Here is a 26,766-nt window from a genome sequence, read left to right as displayed (position 1 = left end):
ACTGAAGTTGGAGTGAAGTCAGGGTCTTGGTCTCGGATGATTATCTCTGATCCAGAAGATTCTTCTTCAACACTTTCATCACTGATGGGCTCTGGTGTATTTTTCAATTTGGTTACATCTTTCCTACATTTATCACAACTATTAGCACCACTTGGTGTTTGAGGAAATAATTTGGACATCCATGTTGTGACATTTCTCAGTTTTTTTCTGTCTCTAATAAAATGATTTGACTTCTTCAATGGATTACAATACTGCACTCTTACAGCACTGCACTTTTTACTTGGCTCCATATTTATACAAAAACCACTTACAAACTGTCCTTCAATGTATAGATTTACTTGAAAATGAACTATTAAATATAATAGATACAGACTGGTCAACACAGAGGTAACAATTGATTTGCACTAAAACCACAGTGCACAATAATGCTATAGGCACACAAAGCCTTAGAAGGTAACAATGCAGACTACATCATCTCAACAATGGCTCCAGTATCTTAATTATTGTACAGACATCAAGCCCTATGTATACGGTCCTCTACTGATATACTACCTTAAAGGTCAGTTTGGTCAAACTAGGGCCGTTAGTGAAAAACAAGAGTCCGGAATATTTTTTTTTTTTTTTTAACAATGAACCCATCATCATCCCACATTTATATTTTGTCATGTGATTTACAACAGTATGAAGTAGTTATGGAAATATTTTGAAAATTTTCAATTATGTACTTTTTGTAAAAAAATTAAATCAAAATATTAATTACCATTTTGAAAAAGGTTATTAATTAGAAGCTATGTTTTTTTGTCTATCACTGGAAAGAGCATGAAGAGTGCTGCAAAATGACACCTTTCCCAGTTCTCTAGCTCAATTAGGGCAGCTCCTAGGACAATTTAAAAAAAGTCCGTTCACACATTTTTGGCCAGTTTTTGAAAAGTTTACATGACTATATTCAGGAATTTTTTTAGGTAAAAAATTGAAATTTGGTATTTTTCTTAGTTTCAGCACCCACTACAAGTATACCAACTTTCAGCAAAATCTAAGAGGGTGAGGTAAAATTTTTATTTAAAGTGTGTTGATTTTTCATGGAATGACTCTACAGCATATACATCATGATGGTGATAATACTAATAATAATAATAAATATTTCATTAGTATAGCACAACAAAAAGTATTATTTTTTAACCTATAGGAAAGTCAATGTAATACCATTGTTTCATCTGGATTGAAGTCAATGTCATCAATTTCTTTCTTGTGGGCAGCAATATCGAAGTGTTTTCTTAATGAAGGAAACTGCCAAAGACGAATATGGCCATCAGTGCCTCCTGTAGCCATAAGTTTGCCAGAAAGACTTATTCGAACAACTCGTTGTAATGGCTCATCATCACTGGAAAGAAGAAAACATAATAAATGTAAATCCATTACAAAGAATGCATATCAATAGAAAGTGCAAATTAGAAAGTGTGTAACTTATATAAAAACTTTCTTTAAATGAATTGATAGCTTCTTGAGCATCTGAACACTTTTTTCATTGAGTGTCAAAAAACCCCTTATGTTTCTGTGGCTCAAGGCTGCTTACCATAGCTATTTCATGGTCCAATGGTAAATTAAAATGATGATGTCAACAGCAGTAATGATGGTGATTTTGATGACACATCAATCTCTAATACACATACTAAAATACTTAGTGATGAGTGTGGTTGAAAACAACAAAAAGTTAAAAAGTCCAGTGCAATAATTATGAATCACCTGCCTAAACCAAACACTTGATAAAAATATGGTGTGTGTCAATTCATATAACTTTTGTCTAAAGTAAGTACACAGGATGATACATGATTAAAACACTACATCAGAAACATATGGCAGGCTGATCAGTCTTCAATTATTGCCATAGCACAATATTTTCAGAGGATCTCTCACAAAACAAAAAGAATTTATGGTTATGTGTAAAGGCTGTGAGTGGTTTAAAAATTAGTATCCGTATCTGGACACTTATGGATGAGACAGGGACTGAAATTGAGGGTAGCAAAACAAAAGCAGAGACATTGAACTCAGTTTTCATATGTTACTTTACAAATGAAACTCCAGGTATACTGCCCCAATTTAATTCTCTTGCCACTGCAAAGATGACCGACATGGATATTAGTGTCAGTGACGTTGAGAGGCAGCTGAAATTGTTAAAAAATGTTTTGACCATAATATACTGATGATCCCTCAAACAGAAAACTGAGCCCAGTAGTTGGAAGAAAACATAGGTCACATCTATGTACAAGAAAGAAGTCACAAAAGTACTGTCCACTATCCTTGACATTCATTTGTGGTAGACTCTAAGAACATATTCTGAGCTCTCAGACTTAATGAGGTGTCTTAAACAGAATTACCTCCTCCATACCAACCATCATGGATTTCTGAAAATGTCAATCATGTGAAAGCAGCATGGATTCCAAAAACATTGATATGTGAAACCCAGCTTGCACTTCTCTCACATGACATCCTGAAAGCCATAGATCAAGGCAGTCAAATAGATGCAGTATTTCTTGATTTCTCAATGCTCAGTATCAAAACAAAGATTGTATGGTGTATTGAGCAAATTCTGTGTCTGAACGGAGGATTTTTTGGTAGGGAGGACACAGCATGGTATCTCGAATGAAAAATCATTGGCAGATGTAGAAATAACTTCGAGTGTGCCCCAGGGAAGCATATTGGAAACTTGCTTGTCATGTTATACATTAATGACCGTGCAGACAGCATTAATAGTAACTTCATACTTTTTGCAAATGATGCAGTTTTCTATAATGAAGTACTGTCTGGAAAAAGCTGCAGAAGTATTCTGTCAGATCTTGATAAAATTTCAAAGTAGTGCAAAGATTGACAACTTGTTTTAAACATTCATAAACGTAAAATCATGCATTTCACAAACTGAAAAAAATGTATCCTTTGACTACGGTAACAGTAAGTCGTAACTAGAATTGGCCAACTTGTAGAACTACCTGTTTTTACCGACTTGTAGAACTACCTGTGTTTAAGACTTTGTGGGGATATGAAACAGAATAATCACATAGGTTCAGTCATAGGTAAATTAAGTGGCAGACTTCAGTTTATTGGTAGAATGCCAGGGAAATGCCATCAGTTTACAAAGGAGATTGCTTACAAATCATTTGTGCAATCCACCACAGAATATTGCTCAAGGGATCCATACCAAATGGGAGTAAAAGGGGGAGACTGGATGTATACAGAGAAGGGCAGCACAAATGTTTTTAGGTTTGTCTGACCCACGGCAGAGTGTTTGATACTGAATTAACTGAACTGGCAGACACTTAAAGATAGATGCAAATCATGCTGAGAAAGTTTACTTGTAAAGTTTCAAGAACTAGATTTAAATGAGGACTCTAGACATATATTACAACCCCCGACATAATTCCCAGAGGAATTCTGATTTAAGATTAGTTTAGTTACTACATGCACAGAGGCATGTAAATGGTCATTCTCCCCATACTGTCTGTATACGGGGATAGAATGGGATGAAGTTCTAATAATTGGTACAATGGGACGTACTCTCTGGCATGCACATGACTGTGGTTTACAGAGTATGGATGCAGATGTAGAAAATGAGATCCACGTACCTCACTGATTCTTCAAAATTTAAAATGGTGATGTTCTTTGATACAAACAGGAAAACTATAAATATGAAATGAGCTATTTATTTATAATACATTATTGTTTCAGTGCTTCTGCACTGTAAAATTTATTTATTTATTTTATAAAAAACAAAGATGCTGTGACTTACCAAATGAGAAAGCGCTGGTAGATAGACACAATAAAAAACACACAAACATACACACAAATTTCAAGCTTTCGCAACCCAAGGTTGCTTCATCAGGAAAGATGGAAGGAGACGGAAAGACGAAAGGATGTGGGTTTTAAAGGAGAGGGCAAGGAGTCATTCCAATCCCGGGAGCGGAAAGACTTACCTTAGGGGGAAAAAAGGACAGGTATACACTTGCTAACACACACATATCCATCCGCACATATACAGACACAGGCAGACATATATAAAGGCAAAGAGGTTGGGCAGAGATGTCAGTCGAGGCGGAAGTAAAGAGGCAAAGATGTTGTTGAATGACAAGTGATGTACGAGGGGCGGCAACTTGAAATTAGCGGAGATGGGAACTTGCCCTTAAATATATTCTCTCTTCCCGTTACCCACCAGGCCTCAACCTCCACTAATTTCAAGCTGCCGCCCCTTGTGCATCACTTGTCATTCAACAACATCTTTGCCTCTGTACTTCCGCCTCAACTGACATCTCTGCCCAACCTCTTTGCCTTTACACATGTCTGCATGTGTCTGTATATATGCGGATGGATATGTGTGTGTGTGCGCCGCTCCCGGGATTGGAATGACTCCTTGCCCTCTCCCTTAAAACCCACATCCTTTCGTCTTTTCCTCTCCTTCCATCTTTCCTGATGAAGCAACCTTGGGTTGCGAAAGCTTGAAATTTGTGTGTGTGTGTTGTGTGTTTTTTATTGTGTCTATCTACCAGCGCTTTCTCATTTGGTAAGTCACAGCATCTTTGTTTTTTATATATATTTTTCCCACATGGAATGTTTCTTTCTATTATATTCATATTTATTTATTTTACTTGATTAGAACAGAGCTTTTGAGAAATTTAGGTAGACAGCATTAGCAAAGGGATTTGGGAAATACTGAAGATCCTGTTGGAAAGAAGGATACTTAGTTGCAATGCGGTAACTAGTGCATACAAAAACAAAGGCAGACATTTTGTTGCTTTAGTAGATGTGTCATTAACTGTCTTTTCAAGTTGGAGCTGTTATTCAGTTCTCTGATACAATGAGTGAGATTATTTCACAGTCAATTTCCTGCTACTGAAAAGGACTTCGAGAAAATGACTCAGTGATGGAGTGGGACAGAAATGATTTTTCTTTGATGGGAATGAGTGTTTCTGCCATGTTGTTTAGACAAGAGGTAGAGGAAAGATGTGAGGGACTGTGTATATTGATGAGACTGTAGGAGAGACAGGAGTGTGTGGCAATCTCTTTGTTTCTGTGCAGGTAGACAGGACAGCTGTGTGTAAGGTGGTGAAGTATGATCAAAGGTTGAATGTCACAGATACATTCAGCACCAGTTTCAAGCACTGAGAGCTTTCCTAAGAAAGACCTTGAAGGCTAGCACTGTTGTAATCAACTGGAAATGTAAATGGTTGTGTATTGTACACAAACAACAGCACAGCCACAATGAACTAAAATTTATTATTCCGGAACAACAGATTAGAGCACACAAACAATCCAGCTATTAACATAAGCACTTGCTGACAATAAGTACAAACACTATATGAGGATGAGGGCCTGCTGCACTGTGCTTATAAAAGGAGGGCTCTGGTAGACTAGGTGGCTGATGCTGTGTTATGTGCACAAATCATGTGGTCCACGGGTGTCCTCTGGTGGCTGACCCACACAGATGCCGTTGGCAGAACATTCATTCAAAGTGTAGTGCGAATGGTGTCAGGGAGCATATCCAAGTATTACATACAGGGTTATAGCAGGTTGTACAACTTTCTTTTTCAGTTCGAAAGGGAAGAGCTTTGTATATTTTTGTGGGGCGTGTACAGATGCTGATGCCTTTTTACACGTGGCAGCTACCGTATTTACTCGAATCTAAGCCGCACGTGAAAAATGAGACTAAAAAAAAAAAAAAAAAAAAAGAAAATCCCCGAATCTAAGCCGTACCTGAAATTTGAAACTCGAAATTCAAGGGGAGAGAAAAGTTTAACACCACACCCTAAATCTAAACAAAGTTGGTCCATTGTAATATGAGACACAATTTAGGTCGAAAGAATGACGATACAGCTACAGTAGTTTGGTTCGAGTCATAAGCTTAGCAGTTAAGCTTTACCAGGTAGCCATTGGTATGCGTCATATTTATACGGCTACCCTCCCTTTTTCGCATGCTTCGTCTGGTTTGAATTGATTGCTTATTTTTCTTTGATCTGATAAGTGCCGTTCTCTTTGTTATAGGTGTTTACGTCACTCTAAGCTGAAAATGCATTGTTGTGCTGTGTTATGCATTTTTTGTTGCTTTCTGATAATGAGTGTTTACGGCCTGTCGCCGCTCGTGGCATGGCTTGCTTTTGTGCACGCTACTGCCGCTTGCAGTAAAAAAAAAAGAGAGGAATTGTCTCATTAGCAAAACAATGGCAAGAGACTGTTGTTACTTACACTGCTGCTTTCTTTGATAATGATAAACAAGAGCCAAATAATAGACTGCGTATGATAGAAGATGTGAACAAGAGTTTAGCGAAAAATTTTCTCCGTTTGAAAATCTTTGCAGACGCCTCTTTAGTACATTACATTCTGCATAGAAATTAGAGCCATCTTAGATTTAAAAATCTAGTCAGTTGCCGTGCTTCATTTCTGACTGTATCACTATTCGGCATAAGAATAATACGATTATAAACATGACATGATACGTATATACTTTCGCGTTTGCTGTTGTCTCACTCTAGTTTCATAGTTTATTAGGCAGACAGGATTTAAATAAGATAGCAGCAAACACAAAAGAATACATGGCAAAATGTTTACATTTGTATTATTCTTATGGTGGAGAGAATACTGCATGTGATTCACAATTCATAAAAGTTCCTATTAACAGCCATCACTTGTTACAGGTAGGAAAAAATTCAGAATGTAGAGTTGGCCATATTGACAAACATCCCAAGCAGTCTAGCCAGTCTCAGGGCGTAGAAAAAAAGCTCGTCTTCCACCTTTTTTTAAATTTATTTACTGACGCAGAGGTTTTGGCGCCAGTATTTATCTTTGTGCCTGCAAAGGATGCCTGTGTAGCACTACATATATTAGATGGCAGAAGTTAGTTGTGGCAGCACCTACCAACATTTTTTCGGATATTCCGCTTACTTTGCTCTTGATTCTAAGCCACAGGTGGTTTTTTGGATTACAAAAACCGGAAAAAAAGTGTGGCTTAGATTCGAGTAAATACGGTAAGTGCTCAGCCCAATTTAGCTTTCCATCTGTTATTACTCATCAACACTCTGCTGATTGAGAAAGATTGTTATTTGTCCCATTTAGGCTTAAAGATGGTAGGGATTCCTGATATTTCTGGCTAATGACCAACTGGTACAGCTAGGGCTTTTGATGGATGGAGTTTAGCCCCATATTCTGTGTACAAAGAAGTGATAAAGAATACAACCAGATTTTTCAAATGAATGTTTAAAACGTGTATTTTCTGTTCATTTACAGCCCCTTAAGAGTTTGTAGCAACTGTCATGCATTGTTGCATGGCTGCAAGAAGAACAAGAAACACTGCATTGGAAACCATATAGTAGACATTATGTTACTTAAAGTGACAAAATACAGAGTAACTATTAAAATGTTATCCTGATGAATATCATACTCTTGTGGAAAAATTGGGACACAATGTCATCAACTCAATATTTCAAATAATGTGGGGAGAGGAAGGACCATAAAATGAGAAGGAAACATGCCCAAAGGCACATACCTGGAGCTATCGACGGATGTTATACCTCCATGTAGTGCACTAGGTAAAATATAAAGAAAATACTGGTTAAATGGCACCTGTACAGAAAAGGCTACTACATAGTGTACTTGCCCCCAGCATGATGATGCCATAATGGCAGACTGACATGTTCTGAACACACAATGAAAGCAATCTCTATTCTATGATACAAACTAGATGGTGGTTGGTTGTCTGCACTGCACAACACAATTAAAAAGTCATTTTTTTGAAATAATGTAACTGCCTCACATTGTGATGCATAAGCTTCATGGCTCAAAGGTGGCTATAGCCTCCACTGGCACAAAAGTGTGGTACCCTGTGATGTCACCCTCAAACTCAGTGACACTTCAAACAGCAAGGTGTCGACACAAGTGAAAAGAAAAAAAGGCTTTAACTCATAAGTTCATGTCAAGTGTAAGGTGGGTTAATGAAGTCACACTGGCACCAAATTTAACTATGATTCTGTCCAATACAACAATGAATGTGTTCACAAACTGAAGATCAGCACACTCCCTCTTACACACAGATATCACCCTTTCTTTTGAAGCCACTTTGACAGAGGCCACAAACGTGACACCTGGTGTTGAAATCATGTGGTTCTCTTATGCATGGCTAAGGAAAACTTTTTTGACACACCGCTGCTCACTGGCCACACGGAACGATCTCAGGAGGCGGCATAAAGGGCATCAATAAACCCACTCCTTCCATTGCAGCACTGATTCCCATACAGCCAACAGTGCAATGAGCAATAGGATGATGACCTTGATGACTAACGACACCATGGGGCTGCAGCATCATTGAGCATGATGTGATCCCTTCGGAGTGTTGTGCGACCACAACATTTGCTCTGGTATAGAGGGTAGAATCTCTAAGGACCGTTCGAAGCCATTTGATAAAATCTGAATGTGGTTGGGAGCAGCAAATGGTTTTTGCACTTTTTCAGATCACCTGTTTAGTGCCCTCCAGTGGTGTGATCAGAGGGGCTGCGACATTGACACAGGCATGAATAGAACAGCAGAGGGTCCCTCTAAGACCTTGACAGTTCAGCAACACCCTTGGAACCATGTGCACACCCTTGTTGAGCACTTTGTAAAGATACATTTTTAAAGACTTCAACATCCATCAGCTGAGAGCACTTCACTACTATTCTAGTGCCTGAGGGCAGGCAACCCCTTTGATACCTCTTCGATTCCACAAGTAGGTGCTAGAACAGCAGCAGACCACCACTCAGGAGTATGGGTGTCCAAGTCTCTGGACAGGTACAATTTTAAACTTCTCATTAAAGGTGCACTGAAGGTGCTGCCGAACTGAACTGGGGGTGTCTTACAGGAACCCTTTGCCATTTTATTTATGCAGGTGTCAATGAATGTTGCACACCCCTCCCTCGCAATCATGACATGGGTGGAGCAGGAGGACTGAAAAAGCATAAAAAATTTTTACTGCTTTGGAACACATTTAGATTTCATCAAATGGTTTTGAACAGTGCCTACTGCTACCATCCTGCATACCATAGCAAAAATTGCAGTTGCACTTTAATCCAAAAGAGTCAGATTATGTTCAACGGGGTTCCCACGATGTTCTTAGAGAAGGATTGAATCATCTGGGTGGTGGTGGTGGAGGTGGTGGGGAAGGGTAACTGTTATTTTCAACTGCAGAATGTGTGCGAATCAATGCCACAAGGGAAGGGGTGGGCTCATAGGTGCCCTTTATGCCACCTCCTCCAACTTTTTAATGTCATTCTAAGCAGTGAAGTGTCTGAAATTCTTTCCTCAGCCACCCATAAAAAAACTACATGATTTCAATGCTGGGCATTATGGTTCTGGCCTCCATGAAAAAGCTGCACAAGAAGGGCTGAAATGTGTGTAAGTTGGGGTGTGATGACCTCCCCATTGTGTGACACGTCCACAGTGATACTGGGAGTATATGTAGAGAACTTGGTGCCTATGTTACATCATTAACCTATCTTAAACGTCACACAGACTTCTGAGCTCTTGCCTTTTTTTGCCTTTGTTGACACCTTGCCATTTGAAGTGTTGCTGAACCTGTGAGTGACTTCACAGGATGCTGTGATATCCGCCACTATTAAATATCTGCACCAAGCAGTGGCGTGTTCCATTATGCGTGTCCAAGAAATGCATCATTTGCCGCACTTCTCCACGTGTGGCCCGCTGTCCGATATGGCAGGCTGCCTACTTGTGCATGTGATTCTAACCACAGACATTTTTATTGTGCTATAACACAATGAATGTATCACAAGTCTGTACACATACTGAGCCTATTTAATGTTGAAGTTAAAGTTCCAGTACAGCATTCAGATTCTAAGTCCAGAGCACAGCCAAATCAACATCAAACAGCAGGTCCACCGCAGCATAGCACTTCCGAGTTGTCGAGTAGAACACAGCACAATGAAGACTGGCTTGCAGACATCACTAGTGGTGTTAGATGTCAGTAGTGGCGTTAAATAAGGCTCCATAGTTAATGGAGTCTGCGGCTGGGATTGCTGTATTTTCTGGGTGTTATGGATGCCCAATCACTGTGGTTTGAAGAGTGTGCACACAAAGGCAGCCTGCGATGTAAGACAGTGGCCGCACATGGAGAAGTGTGGCCAATGATGCATTTCTCGGCTGCGTGTAATGAAGCACGCCATTGCTCAGTGCAGAGATTTAACAGTGGTGCATACCACAAGTGCCGTGCTTTCACACCATCACAGTGGAATGTTTAAGACACCTTTGAGTCAAATTTCAAACCTCTGCATCACAACGGGAGACAATTATGGAGTTTCAAAAAGTGACACTTTAACTGTGTTGCACAGTGTACTTCAAGATTTTTCCCACTAATCTGCTGAGGGCAACAAATACTGGGGAAATGCAGTCCTTCCCAGGTTTGAGAAGGGAAATTCTTTTTCATAAGTTCCAGAACTGAAAATTCAACTGCTCATCTCAACGATTCCTCATTGGTGACAGCAAGCTTGATCCTGATTGGTGATAGCAGTGATCTGAGCAAAGTACTCTGTCATGGTCTACTAAATGTCTCCTTTGCTGGTCTGGAGAATCCCACTTCACATCCAAACACTGACAGGACACCTTGTGCTCCACACTGAAATCCTCCTGATGTAATGTTCTCCCAAATATCAATGTTTCAGTGGAATGATTTATAGAGTTAATTAACTCCTGCCAAGATCTTCATTCTCTCTTTTTATTATATATCAGTACTTCACACTCTTGCTTCAAGTGCTGCAAGTTTTCTGCAGTTGGTCTGTCATTAATTCTCCTCAGACACACATGTCCTCTGACTTCAGGGCACTTTCCATACAAAAGGAAAGAAGTTGCTATCTAATCTTTTGTACTGATGTATCAGCAGAGTTGTGGCCATGATAGTTATGTGATTCACCCATATCTGGAAGCTGTTACAACATATAAACAGTCAGTTTGTTGTACATCATCTCACTTGCCTTTCTGAGCAGCCAGCTGCCTTTCTTTCAGGCACCACTCTGTACTCACAAGATATGTTCAGACTAGGAAATGGTCAAATGAGTGTAAATATTCTGCTACTCCCTACTGAGTAGTGCCAGTAAGGCTGGAGACCATAATGAAAAATCAGTGGCAAAGAATGAACCAGTAACAGTACTGAAATCTGCCCCACATTTAGATCATGACCTTCTTTCGATGTGAGACTCTCATGCAGAAGAAGATACAAGCGGAACCCCAAAGCACATTTGTATGAGATGTCTACAGAAGAGGGGAGTTGTCTATCGATATAACTGTCAGGCCACAAAACAATTTGTTTGTGGGAAGTGTTGTGAATAGATGAAACTTGGGATCGTCACATCTATACTTCTATACTACTACGTAAGGCCAACTCGTTGGTTAATTTTGTTACCAACAAGCCGAAAGTCTTTGACCGATTCTTACGCGACACTCAAACATTTGGATGGCAATCATCCAGCCATAACTGTTGGTTCTTTGCTAATAGAGAAGGGTCATCAAACTAGAGCACATGAAATATTAGTTCACTTTATAACATAAATTAATAAAAGATTTACTTGACTTTTTCACAGGATTGCTTGATAATTTACGACTGTCGCTGACTATGAAAGCATCACTTAATGCACAAGTTAACAAAATGTTCTCTTGCAGTACACAACCCAACATTTACGAAAGTGTATTTCATCAGAAACTAACTGTCACTATCCTACATAATGCTGTTAACTGCTGTAGCTGAGGTCTCAAACTGGGCTGAGCTCAACACTATACCAACCTCAGCATGAGGGCACTGTTATGCTGAGAGGGCAGCATGGTCTTCTGGAGTGACTCCCATTGGTTGTTGTGGATTGGAGTGATCCCTCACTATTATGTATATTGATGGCTACTACTCCTTTAGTTCTCTAACCACTGAGACCATCTACCCTAAGCAAAAAGTCCGAGTTGCTCCAGAGGTATCCTGAACATATTTACATTCCACAACCATTGTACTGGTGAGGTTTTATTGTATCAGCCCCTCCTATCTTTCTGCAGAGGTGCTAATAAATGACAGTTTTCGGTTGTTCGAGGGACTTGCTCATTCAATTGGGCAGAAATCAATAATCATGTTGTCTATACTTGGACTTTAAATTGACACTCAGGACCAGTGCAGAGGGGTTCAAGGTCTTTGACTCTCTTATCAGCTTTGGTTTAATTTTTTTTGTTTCTTCAATGAAAATGGTGGTGGTTGTGTAACTGGGGGCCTACAGTTCGAGTTTTCTTAGTCTGCCTGGAGGGATTAACTTAGGTCCTTTGCTGTACCCTTGGTTGAAATTTTTTGCCAGTGGTATAGAGGAATGGCTGGTTTTGATGTAAGACCATGTCTGCAGATGAACTTGCATGTGGAAGTGTTCCTGCTAGCTTCTACTGCAAAGGTCTGCATAGATGAATCCTTTTCCTATTGAGTAATTTGGCCACTGATGCAAGTGATGAAAGAAACGTGGTCATTTCTGAGGCATATGAATTTCTTTTTGCTTGAGAATGTGATATTTGTCTCTGATCTTAGTAACCCGTCAAACTACTGTTGGATAGTAACTTATAAGTTGATGCTCATGGTGGTTTATCTGAAGTCTTCTTCGTTGAGTAGGTGTTATTACCGCATCATTCCATGCCAAGAGATCTATAGATTCCTACATGACCATAACAGACTTTGATGAAATTTTGTACAAACAGTTACACATGTTGCCAATAAATGTTGGTAAAGTTTCACTACCACCAGTTCAATACTTTCAGAGATATTGTCATTCGTTTAACCCCATAGCGCAGCTACACTATGTGATCAAAAGTATCCATTCACCCCCCAAAACATACATTTTTCATATTAGGTGCATTGTGCTGCCACCTACTGCCAGGTACTCCATATCAGCGACATCTGTAGTCATTAGACATAATGAGAGAGCAGATGGGGCACACTGTGGCACTCACAGACTTCCAATGTCGTCAGATGATTGGGTGTCACTTGTGTCATATGTCAGTACAAGGGATTTCCACACTCCTAAACATCCCTAGGTCCACTGTTTCCGATGTGATAGTGAAGTGGAAAGGTGAAGAGACATGTACACCACAAAAGTGTACAGGCCGATCTCACTGTTGACTGACAGACTGCCGGCAGTTGAAGAGGGTCATAATGTGTAATAAGCAGACATCTATCCAGACCACCACACAGGAATTCCAAATTGCATCAGGATCCAATGCAAGTACTATGACACTTAGGGAGGAGGTGAGGAAACTTTGACTTCATGGTCGAGCAGCCGCTCGTAAGCCACACATCATGCTGATAAATGCCAAACATTGCTTCGCTTGGTGTAATGAGAGTAAACATTGTACGACTGAACAGTGGAAAAACCATTGCGTGGAGTGACGAATCGTGGTACACAATGTGGCAATCCAATGGCAGGGTGTGGGTATGGCAAATGCCCGGTGAACGTCATCTGCCAGTGTGTTTAGTGCCAACAGCAAAATTCGGAGGCAGTGGTATAATGGTCTGGTCATGTTTTTCATGGAGGGGTCTTGCACCCCTTGTTGTTTTGCATGGCACTATCACAGCACAGGCCTACATAGATGTTTTAAGCACCTTCTTGCTTCCCACTGTTTAATAGCAATTTGGGGATGATGACTGCATCTTTCAACACGATCGAGCACCTGTTCATAATGCACTGCCTGTGGCAGAGTGGTTACACGACAGTAACATCCCTGTAATGGACTGGCCTGCACAAAGTCATGACCTGAATCCTATAGAAAACCTTTGGGATGTTTTGGAATGCAAGCTTCATGCCAGGCCTCACTGACTGACATCGACACCTCTCCTCAGTGCAGCACTCCATGAAGAATGGGCTGCCATTCCCCAAGAAACTTTCTAGCACCTAATTGAATGTATGCCTGCGAGAGTGGAAACTGTCATCAAGGCTAACGATGCGCCAACACCATTCTGAATTCCAGCATTACAGATGGAGGGTGCCATGAGCTTGTGAGTCACTTTCAGCCAGGTGTCTGCACACTTTTGATGACATAGTGTATCAACAGTACACCTATATGTTTTTGGCAACTTTGAGATATTATATCTCTGACAACATTTTCTCGAAACAAACAAAACTATGCCATCTTGTGCAACGTCATGTGCTCTGTTAATAAAAAAGGATAACCTGTGCAGTTTTTGTATGGATAATTTGAAGCAAAGTTGGCCAAAAAAATAATTACTAAAAAATGGCAAGTTTAGTTTTTTATATCTATGAAAGTAACTGTGAGATAAACCTGAAACTTTGCACATATAAACTTACTAATATAATGTCTTATAATACAAAATTGCACTCTTCTACTGCTTTCTAGAAGTTTTTAAACTAAGGCTAAGTTGACAATTTTTCTAAAAACAATAGAAATGGCTAGATTTGACCCACCTTTCCAAAAAAGTCTTCTGCAAACTCTTTTAAACTGTTTTCATTAGGAAGACCATATTTTAAGCCACCTAAAAACATGTGTTTGGTTTAGCAATGCAAGCATATAAGAAACTAAAAAACAACAAAGTGGATGTGCAATGAAAATGGGCTTGAATTCTGCTGGTACTCAAACTAAAATGGACATCTTTTATTATATCCTACAATTGGTTAGTACTCTCTCAGGAACAAAATATCAAAAGCCTTGATGACTAGGAAGTGAGATACAGTCCAGATACCTTGAAACACTTCAGAAAAGGGCTTTTTTTTGTCATGACTCAGTATGACATGCTTAAGCCCGTATTTACTCGAATCTAAGCCGCACCTGAAAAATGAGACTCGAAATAAAGCGGTGGGGGGGGGGAATTACCGAATCTAAGCCGCACCTGAAATTTGAGACTCGAAATTCAAGGGGAGAGAAAAGTTATAGGCTGCACCTCCAAATCAAAACAAAGTTCGTCCATTGTAATATGAGACACAATTTAGGTCAAATGAATGACAATACAGCTACAGTAGTTTGGTTCGAGTCTTAAACTTTACCAGGTAGCCATTGCTATGCGTCAGGCGCTCCGTCCGTATTTATACGGGTACCCTTCCTTTTTCATGTGCTTCGTCTGGTTTGAATCGATTGCTTATTTTGCTTTGATCTGATAAGTGCCGTTTTCTTTGTTATAGGTGTTTACGTCACTCTAAGCTGAAAATGCATTACTGTACTGCGTCATGCACTGTTTGTCACATTATGATAGTGCGTGTTTATGGCCTGTCATTGCTCGCGCCATGGCTTGATTTTGTGCGCGCTACCGCTGCTTACAATTAAAAAAAAAAAAAAAAAGAGAGGAATCGTCTCATTTAGCGAAACAATGGCAAGAGACTGCTATTTGTTGTTACTTACACTGCTGCTTTCTTTGATAATGATTAACAAGAACCAAGACTGCGCATGATAGAACATGTTCTGAACGAGAGTTAGGCAAAAATTTTTCTCTGTTTGAAAATCTTTGCGGCCGCTTCTTTAGTACATCAAATTCTGCACAGAAATTAGTCATCTTAGATTTAAAAATCTAGTCAGTTGCCGTGCTTCATTTCTGACTGTATCACTATTAGGCATAAGAATAATACGAATATAAAGATGACACGATACGTATATTCTTCCGCATTTGCTGTTGTCTCACTCTAGTTTCATAGTTTATTAGGCAGACGGGATTTAAATTTAAATGAGATAGCAGCAAACATGAAAGAATACATGGCAAAATGTTTATATTCGTATTATTATGGTGAAGAGAATACTGCTTGTGACTCACATTTCATCAGGTTCCTATTAGCAACCATCTCTTCTCACAGGTAGGAATAAATCAGAACGAAGATTTGGCCATACTGACAAAAATCCCAGACAGTCTTGCCAGTCGGATTTTCGTAGTACATCGAAATTCTGCTACATTCGAAGATGAACAATACGGAATTTGTATTTACTTCGTTGGATAATGTATGAAAATGCAGTGGTCGAAACTCGGGGCGGAGGAAAAAAACTCGTCTTCCACCCTTTTTTTTTTAAATTTATTTACTGACGCAGAGGTTTTGGCGCCAGTATTTATCTTTGTGCCTACAAAGCATGCCTGTGTAGCGCTACATATATTCGACGGCAGAAGTTAGTTGTGGCGGCACCTACCAACATTTTTCAGAACTTCCGCTTGCTTTGCACTCCATTCTAAGCCGCAGGCGGTTTTTTGGATTACAAAAACCGGAAAAAAAGTGCGGCTTAGATTCGAGTAAATACGGTATGTTTTTCTGCTATAACCATAGAACAATTAAACTGTGCATTGCCAAGCCAGTGGAGATCTTGGTAGTAAAGTTGTTAAATAACAGTTGCAGCACACATTGCATAAACAGCCTTCGGGTTTTACACCATTGTCAGACGGTGTAAATTTTCATGAAGTTCATAGCAGTCTTCCTGGGAGTTTTTGGAATGGATAGAAAATCATTAGTATGTCTTTTTATTGTGTAATGCTACTGATGTGTTAATTTAATTCCACTTTAAGATGTATTTTACTCTGCATTAGTATTGGGTGCAGTTTATGTGGAGCATTAGTGTACAGATGGAAAATTGTATAAAGGTGTTGCTATGGTCCATGGTGGCTTAACCACACTGGTTCATTTTAAAGTGAGAAAACCAGCATCCTCATGGTGGTCATATGGGAAGTTTTTCTGAAATCTGACCACTTGAAATGGAATGGCCCCAGATGTCACACCTATCTAATTTGACTATTTGGGATTTATAAGAACCAATCCATTTTCACAAGAAGCTAACCAAGGAAATGCCACTCTAGATAGAGACCACACTGAACAAATTGGACACAATTTAGGTATACCCACTGAATATTTTCACTTCAACAACTATTTATCTATCTAATAATAATATACCCAACCATAAAGTTCCTCATTCCCTGTGTGACACAAAATTCCAGCATGGTGTTGCATCATGATCAATGAAACTTGCATATAACTCATCTCTCCAGATTCATGGTACAACACTGATGACACTTTGATTACACAAAATAACAAAAGTACATTTATGTTACTAATAGCTACAACAGACAGTCACACAAAACAAACAGAATGTGTGAATCACATGGCTGCTTCACATTTTTGTATTTAAAAAGGAGAAAATTTGTGAAAACTTGCAACTGTGCACAACAACAGTAAACAGAAAGTAAATTAAACCACAAAACAGGAAAAGAATGTCAATCTCACATCTCTTATTTTAAACAGTTCATGCAGTTTCCAAAACAAATAACTAACCCAAAATCAGTCTGTATGCTGTCATTTGGCTTAATATCAAATACGAGTCGATGGAAGGAATTGCTGTTCCTGTCAGTTTTCTCTTTTGTAGGTTTTATTTCTTGGATCTTCTCATGTGGATCAGTACCTCGTTTTCTACTACTTACTGTTTCTGAAAAAGAGTAAAAAGACAGTTAACATACTTTGCAATTAAATATACTTCTCAACAATACAAAGAAAAAACAGCTTTCTTACAGAGCTTCAATATGTATAGCACCAAACAACAAACAGCTGAAAATAATGGATTATGGTTATTCTGATGCTAATAACAATTTTCTGATAATCTTTTGTGATGATAATCATTTAAAAGCTACAAAAGAATATAAATGTTTACTATCTGTCATTTTCTCTGGCCCTTACAGAGAAAATAATCATGAACTGGTAAGATTTTGCTATACCTTGTCACTTCAATGCTGATAACAAGAAAGGAAAACTTGTGTTTCATTTTTTACTTGGCAAAAGCAAATCTGATAAAAATGTCTCTTCCATTGATAAAAAAATTATAATATTACTTACACACATATTGCTGACACCATCGGCTGCTACAAACATTTCAGTATTATTCTGGTAAACTTAAAGTAGCAGATGGGATACAACACTAAAAACAGGTACAAATGTCGGACATCTGCAGAGCAGCAGGTGTAACAGTTGAGTGCTCAAAGGTACATTCCTTAACACAATTGAGGACATACATTAGTGGAGAGGAATATACGCGAACAACATCGACAAGAACTAAAGATATTCAACTTCAATGTGCATTTAATAGAAGATGCAAACAAACTGGTCATCTGTGAGTAATGGATGGCATTAGAATACTAAAGATACCACTGAAATATAAAATGTAATATGAAAATAAAGTTCAGACGTTCACAGAGGAAATAAACGGACTAAAAATTCTGAGGATGAAATAAACCAAATGCAGTCTGAGCATCTGTCTGTATTACAAATATCATATCATTTGCATCAAAATGACCAGTGTACATTTCATGTAAACATACAAGTACAGGTACATTTTGCGATCTGTCGACAGCATCTAACTGTGTACACCACAATATCCTTTTAAGTAAATTAGAATATTCTGGTGTAATAGGAATGCTGTGAAATGGTTCAAATCCAATATCACTGACAGTAAACAAAGGTTGTTACTAGCCACGAAACATGTATTATGCTATCAGGCATCATCAAACTGGGATGTAATTACACGTGGTGTCCCACAAGGTTCCTTCTTAGGACCCTTACTTTTTCTTGTGTACGTCAATGACCTCCCATTAGTAACATTACCAAATGCCAAGTTTGTTTTGCTTGCAAATGACACAAACATTGCGATAGTAACAAAGTAAATATAGTTTTAGAAATATTGGTTCATTAAATTTTCGTGGATACATGGTTCCTCAACAATTCTTTGTCACCAAAATTTGGAAAAAAAGAAATACTACATGCAGTTCAGAACCTGTAAGATGTTTTCCACCAGTATACATATGCCTAAAATAAGACGACAAACAGACAGAAGAGGTGGACATTGTTAAATTCTTGGGATTACAGCTTGACAATACATTCAAGTGGAAGGAGCACATCCAGGGTGTATACGTGGCCAAGGAAAAAAAAAATTCCCGGATTTCCCAGTTAAAAATACACTTTCTCCCTGATGAAAATACACTTTTTCGGTGTTAAGTAACAGTATACTTTTCTCGGAATTGTAAAACTTATCAATCCTTTCAATGGTTGTGGTTTTATACACCAGCGTAGAATTTCCCGGCACTTTAGAAAACGAAACTCAGGGGGAAAAAACACGTTTTGGAAAGATGTCTGATGTGCGGCAACATGTACACTGCACATTTTCGTATTACGAAAGTATAAATTCGAATTCCACCAAACACTGCATGTTACTTTCCGAAGGATTGAAATCAAGATTGCGATGCGGTTTTGTAAGCTGGTTGTAGCTCATACGAAGCGATCTCGCCAACCGATGACAGCGGATATTCAGAGCATAGGACACGTGATGTAGTCAGCCAATAGCAACATCACTGTTAAGTAGCGTGAACACACAAATAGGAAAAGGTAATGGTTTAAATTACTATACATAGTGTTGCTACAAGACAAGAAAAGCTTTCATGTATAATATTGGTCTCTAAGATTAATAAGCTGCAAGTGAAGCTAAGCTTTCACACATAATGTTGATCTTTTTTGCATGTGTTACACTTTAAGGTACATGACATAAATGTGCCAGTAAAATTTTTAACAACAATATAAATGTCTGATCTTCTGGGCTTGAAAATATTCTAAATGGTCGTCCTCAAAGCTTTGATTTTTGAATGAGAGTCAAATGCTCTGCGATTTAAGAAATTTATCGGACAGTCACTCACAGAGTTCATCTTGTGTAAAAGGAAATTTACTTTACTTGAAAATAACGCTTTTCAAATAACCATTCAGAGTATTTTCCCATGACCTGCTAGAAATAGATTCGTTTCAGCAGTTGCACCAGATGACAGGTGTCACTGCACTTGCGCAGCTACGATGACGCAGGAAGCCTGTACATTTGTACTTGTAAAACATTGAAAGATCTTACATTATGTCATTAAAGAAACAAGACATTAGAGGATACTCCAAGAGCATGGGAATTTTGTGAACCATACTAAAATGCATAATTCGGCTTAAAGTGCACATTCGTATGTCCAGATTCAGATGTAAATTTTCTTGGAGTACCAGTACTGTATTATCTCATGTTTGGTTCTTTTTTATGGCATAATACCATACGTGCTAGAAGAGGAAAACGTGAACTTGAAATGCAGCGAACAGGTGGGACTAGCCAATAATGTGGATTTAAACACATCATTTCAAATAAATTGGCCTCAGCAGAAACGATGAATAAAAATCAAATTTCTTTAACAAACCGACAAAAATAACTTCATTGTTCTGCAAGGCGATTAACGCTTGACTATCAGAAAGGTGGAAATAAAATAAAATCTGAAACTAATAATATATTTTAGCCTTTCGTAATTATGTGAATGTATTTTAATTCACTTGATAGCTCCTGGACACAGAAATCTGTTTTGTTTTCGTGTGACATGACAGCAATAAATGAAGAGGAAACAACAAAATCACTTAACGTAAACACGGGTCACGTGGGGACTACCACCTCCCCATTACAACTCAGACTGCTCTGTGCATCAGGTCCGGATCTACGATATTTCCGAACCGGGACAATATTAGATAGTGGCCCTCCCCCTCCCTCGAGCGTTTGAGCTAGGACACCAAAAATTTAAAAAATCAACTTTTCAAAAATATCTTCATTTTGTAGTGCACATCTTTCTGAAGGGTCTGATACATAAACATATATGTTAGAGGTAATGTAAGACATGTTATATGATCTTAAAGTGTGCTGAAGTGCAGTGCCAAGCCTCTTCACACAGCATTCTTCCATCGCGCATCTCTGTATTTCGCTCTGTGGAATTCAAACATGCAATATTTTGTAATGGGTGCAATCAAACTATATTCTGGCCAGTGACAATTAAAATGTCCTGTGATGCCTCTCCTGCTCCCAGTCGGTCGGTTTGACATCCTGCCCCTCTTAAAAAAAATTCGCTATTAATACTGGATAGGATTATTTGTAACCGGCAGAACAAGAACTCTTCAGAAAATTTGCAGTCTTTACTGCCTATTAGCTAATAACTTGCTGTTTTGTGTGGCATAAAATTAAATATATGAGACATAAAATGAGTAAAGACGAGAGACAAGCAAGACAGTACACATTTCTTCAGTCCTTAAGTCCTAGCTTTTTTTTTCTCTCTAATCTTGCCACAGCTTTATATGGCATACTTTCCTTTCTGGGAAAGAATCTATTACCTCATCACAGTTCATCAACGTTTTGCTATATGAAAAAACAAAATGTCGTTGTCTCATACTAGTAAAGCTGTTAATGCAAATAGAACCCAAGACTGGTGTGGTTTCTATATCTGATTACGTGTATTTTGTCAATGTCTGCTAGATAAAACAAAATAGGCCTGCCTAATATTGCAGCAATTGTTACACACACCAAATAAACGAGACTGTTTTGGCACAAATGGTCATTTTTATAACATGATAGAATATAATTCACGAAGTACTAATATCAAATGCCTATTAGGCCTACTACAAGCAAAAAGTTTTATGTTAGAAAATAGTTAAAAAAATGGCTCTGAGCACCATGGGACTAAACATCTGAGGTCATCAGTCCCCTAGAACTTAGAACTACTTAAACCTAACTAACCTAAGGACATCACACACATCCATGCCCGAGGCAGGATTCAAACCTGCGACCGTAGCAGTCGCGCGGTTCCAGACTGAAGCGCCTAGAACCGCTCAGCCACACCGGCCGGCAAAATAGTTTCACATTTCATTCATACTCTCTAGGTTCTGAAGCATGAGATCAAAAAGCAATAGTATGAAATTTTTATGTAAATTTGGAATCGTCATATTCTTCCGTAATTTGTGTGAGTCCCCGTTTCTTCTTCCTCGTTCTAACAAACAATCTTGTCATCACTAATTCTGTAACTATTCCTGCCAGTGTCAACATTTATTCTCTCGTTAACTTCGCTAACCCAGCCACAATCGCCAGTTTAGTTATAACCGCATTTATTCTCAGGTTAGGCATTATTACGTCTACGTACAACGCGTTTTCCGTGCTACTCCCAGAATAGAACTTTAGCGGCTGCTAGCTGGGGATTGTTCAACTGGCCCTTATTCGTGTGGCAGTGTGGCCAAAAATTTTCTGTCAAAATTTCATTTTCTTGGATACACGGAGAAGACAATACGTAATCTTTGTTGCCTATTATTCCTGTTAGTCGTTTATTTGCACTCTGGTAGTCTGAATCTATGGAATTCGCTAGTAATTATAACAACGCTGATCATTTGCAAACCCAGTCAAGCACATAAACAGCAATTGTCATTCACCCTTTCTGCTTTATTCGCACAGCTCATATAGACCCGTCCCCTTTTGTCTGCAGGAAAGTTTCTTTCTAGATGCAACGGGGATTCCCCTGGCAGAGACATCATGTACACTATGCACGCATTCAAAAACCAACTTACGATTCATTCAGAAATCAACTTAGAATTTGATCAAAAATGTTCAAAAACCAACAGGGATGCGTTCAAAATCATATGAGTAATCGACAGACCAACGTGCGCTGGATGCTTGGCGCTTTGTGAAACAAGGTCTTTTTCCTCAATAATATGAATTTGGCGTCCCCCCCCCCCTCCCCCCTGAAATTGCCACCCAGGGCAGAAACCCCGGTTTGCCCCTGCCCCCTAGTTCCGGGCCTGTTGCACATACGTGAACTGGCAGCTTAGGCGCACCAGTAAAATTTTTCCAGATAGCATCTGGCTGCTTGCTGCTATTGCTTATACAGCTAACTGCCACACTTTTGTAGCCAGAAGCAGGAGAAGGTGCTACACATACGTGACTCATCTGCACATGCGCATAAGCTAACTCGCAACCGCTCCAACGAATTTAATGTGAACAGTTGTGACGTAACTCATCGGACACAATTTGTTGTTATGAAACATTGCATAGTCTTCCTAAAGGCTTTGACACATTTTGCTGTTGGCATACACATGTATGAGCACTGTGTTTTGTTCTTGTATATGGTGCATTTCCTTTGAAACTTAAGTTTTATTTTCGTATTTTTTTTTCTCTTGTTAGTGTTTTACTGCTGCAATATTATTTTGCAGTAGCGAGATACAGTAATATTCTTCGTTAGAGTATTGGTTTTTACCAGTAAACGTTACAAGAATTTAACTAAAAACTAAAAAATGAAAACTTCCCAGAATTCTAAAAAATTCCCAGGTTTTTCCCGGTTTTCTCCCAGATGAAAAAATTCCTGGGTTTTTCCCGGATGACCCGGGTCGTATACACCCTGACATCACAGAACTGCTGAAACATCTAAACAAATCTCTGTTTGTATGTGAATGTTGCCAGGCATAATAGAATGTAAAAACGAAAAAGCTGGTATACTCTGCTTACTTCCAGTCCAGAATGTCGTATGGGATTATTTTTTGGGGTAATTCCTCAAGCCAAGCTAAAGTATTCCAGATCCAAAACCATGTAATACAAATTATTTGTGGTGTGAACTAAAGGACATTTTATGAAAAGGATTGATTGCTACTCATCATAATGATGAGATGTTGATTTGCAGATAGGCATAGTGAAAAGACTGCAACACACCGAGCTTTCGGCCAAAGCCTTCTCCAGGGGAAAAAAAACACACACACACACACACACACACACACACACACACACACACACACAGACAGAGACAGAGAGAGAGAGCGCAGGCACACCACACACATGTGACCACAATTTCAGGCTGCTCAGGCCATACTGCAACTGTCACATTGAATGAAAGCAGCAATCTGGAGTGGGGTAGGGAAGTGGGAGGGATAGCAGAGTATGGCTGGTGGGAGGAAAGAGTGCTGTTGAGCAGAGTATGCAGGGAGTACAAGGAGACAGCACAAGGTTGCCAGGCACAGCGTTATGAGGCTGTGGGGGAAGGAGGGGCGGAGGGGGTGAAACAAGAGGCGAGCACACAAGGGGATAGTACTGATGGGTGCACTGGCAGAGAGCTTTTTTTGTTTTTATTACAGTTTTAGGGCACAAAACTGCTATAGTCATAAGCACCCATTCTGTGGCTTCGTGACGAGCAAAAACTAAAATTTAAATCGGCAGCAATGGGAGCGAAACTCAAAAAGGAGGGAAACTAAAAACCGAAGGAAATCTTAGAAAACTGCTATTGACAGGGGGTTGTTTTCCCTGAAAAGAGCTTCAAATGATTTATGTCATCTCACTGACACTGATAAATTCAAGGACATGATCGGCTGAGCACGTGTCATCTGCTAAAAGGGAAGATATATCAGGACACAGCTGTAAACGGGCGCGTAGTGGATTAAAATAGGGGCACTGAAGTGAAAGGTATCTCACCGACCACAGTTGAGAGCAGTGGGGACAATGCAAGGGAGGATCGCCATTTAAAAGATGTCAATGGCTAAAAAGACAGTGCCCAATCTGGAGTCTAGTTAAACTTGCCTCTGCCTGACAAGGCTGGGAGGAAGAGGTCCAAGCACAGGGAAGAGGTTTTATGTCCAATAAATTATTATCAGAAAGTGCAGACCAATTCGTGTGCCGTAAAAGAGCAACACGACAATATAAAACGCTCTGGTGATCGGCAAAGGGAACCATGCGAACAGCGGGCCGAGGAAGAAAGAATGCAGCCTTCGTCGCTATATCGGCTGCATACCAACATGCCCTGGGATCCAGAGGAATGGCACAGAGATGCCCCCCAAGTGGAGTCCTGAATCCGGTGGGCCAGAGGGTGGACGGGATAAAGAGCTTGGAGGTTGAGCAGAGAGCTGAGCAAATCTGAGCATGTAAATACTGTATCTGCTTATGGTGACAGATGTATTGGACAGCTTGGAGAACAGCGTATAGCTTTGCAGTAAAAACCAAACACTGGTCAGGAAGCCAAAATCTAATAGGGGTTACATCAACACTATAGGCACTCCCAACACCACAGGTGGTCTCTGAGTCATCATTGCATGCATAGAAAAGCAAATGCCCGACGATAAACTATAGGGGGAGTACTATCCTTGGAAAGCTGACAAAGGTCACGGAGAAGGCAGGTCTGAGGGCGAAGCCAAGGTGGCACTGTATCCCCATTTGTCACGATAGTTTTAGGAAATTGGAAGGAAAGGGAATGTAGCAGCTGATGGAAGTGGACTCCCAGTGGTAATACAGAGGAAGGGCGGCCAGCATACCCTAAATCCAAGCAGGCGTCGAAAAAAAGGGCATGGGTTGGATGAGCAAGCACGGAAGACAAGATGACTAGCATATCAACTTAGAAGCTCATCGATTGGACAGTGGAGGTTCAGCAGTCTCAGCATAAAGGCTCTCCACGGGCTGGTGTAAAAATCTCCACATGCTAAACGCAATCCACAGTGGTGGACAGAGTCTAGACGCCGAAGAATAGACGGTCGTTCAGAGGAGTAAACTATGCTTCCATAGTACAATCTTGAGCACACTAAGGTTCAATATAGGCAGAGAAGGACCACTCAGTCTGCTCCCCAGGAGGTACCACTCAGAACACAGTGGGTGTTGATGGGTCACAGACAGCAAGCCGAAAGATATGAAATGTGAGAAGACCAGCACAGCTCTCTCTCAAACATAAGTCTCAAGAATTTGGTGATTTCTGCAAATGGAAGGTCAACAGGGCCTAGATGTAAGGAAGGTGCATAAAACTCTATATGACAACAAAAATTTACACGGACGGTCTTACTGGGAGAAAATCGGAAACTGGTTTCGATTCTCTATGAGTGGAGGTGATCAAGACATGTTTGAAGACATCATTTAAAAAGGCTGGTCCGTTGAGAGCTGTAGTAGATTGTAAAATTGTCGACAAAGATGGAGCCCAAGACACCGGGAAGTAGACAATCCATAATTGGATTTATGGTGATGGCAAACAGTACAACACTTAGCATGGAGCCCTGGGCATCCCATTTTCTTCGGTGAAAGTAATTTTCTTGGGTGAAAGTAATTTTCTTGGGTGAAAGTAATTTTCTTGGGTGAAAGTAATTTTCTTGGGTGAAAGTAATTTTCTTGAGTGAAAGTAATTTTCTTGGGTGAAAGTAATTTTCTTGGGTGAAAGTAATTTTCTTGGGTGAAAGTACGTGAGAGAGTAGTGTTCATCTGCACCTTAAATGTGCGCTCTGTCATATATTCATGGATGAAAAGGGGTAGCCAAGCTTAAAAGCCCCAAGAGAACAGTGTGCGGAGGATGCCAGTCCTCCAACAGATATCGTATGCCCTCTCCAGATCAAAAAACACAGCTACTGTTTGGTGTTTCTTTAGAAAATTGTTCATGATGTAAGTGGAGAGAGCGACAAGGTGGTCAACTGCAGAACGATGCTTTCAGAAACTGCATTGGGCAGGTGTTAAAAGGTTTCAGGACTCCAGCCGCCAGCCTAAATGGAAATTTACCATAAGCTCCAAAACCTTAAATACACTACTCGTGAGAGAGATGGGGCAATAGCTAGAGGGGAGATGTCTGTCCTTTCCAGGTTTCAGAACAGGAATGACTATATCTTCCTGCCATCTTCTGGGAAAGGTAGTGTCGGTTCAAATTCGATTATAAAGGTGAAGGAGGTAATGCAGACTATGGTATGATAAATGCAGCTCAGCATTTGGACGTGGATACCATCCGGTCCTGGGATGGAAGAGTGAGAGGAAGAAAGTGCATGTTGGAGTTCCCGCACAGAAAAAACGGTATCACAGCTTTTGCGATTTTGAGAGGAGAAAGCAAGAGGTCGCAACTCTGCTACTCATTTCTTTGGGAGAAAGGCTGGTGGGTAATTTAAAGAGCTTGAAATCTCAGCAAAGTGTTGATCCAATGAGTTAGAAATTGCGACTGGATCCACT

General features: G+C 39.7%; 1 protein-coding gene across 1 annotated transcript in view; it reads right to left on the bottom strand.

Moving 5' to 3' along the window:
• Positions 1 to 26,766, bottom strand: part of LOC124615555 (prolactin regulatory element-binding protein) — a 138,869-nt gene that overhangs the window by 68,007 nt on the left and 44,096 nt on the right. The window contains exons 3-4 of the mRNA XM_047143531.1: positions 17,286 to 17,436; positions 1,204 to 1,381 (exon numbers count right to left, since the gene is read on the bottom strand). Coding sequence (XP_046999487.1) covers positions 1,204 to 1,381; positions 17,286 to 17,436 — 329 coding nt within the window. The remainder of the gene's footprint in view (positions 1 to 1,203; positions 1,382 to 17,285; positions 17,437 to 26,766) is intronic.

Source organism: Schistocerca americana, chromosome 5 (assembly GCF_021461395.2).
Source record: "Schistocerca americana isolate TAMUIC-IGC-003095 chromosome 5, iqSchAmer2.1, whole genome shotgun sequence".
NCBI classification, from domain to species: Eukaryota; Metazoa; Arthropoda; class Insecta; order Orthoptera; family Acrididae; genus Schistocerca; species Schistocerca americana.
This window is presented reverse-complemented; position numbering and strand designations above follow the sequence as displayed.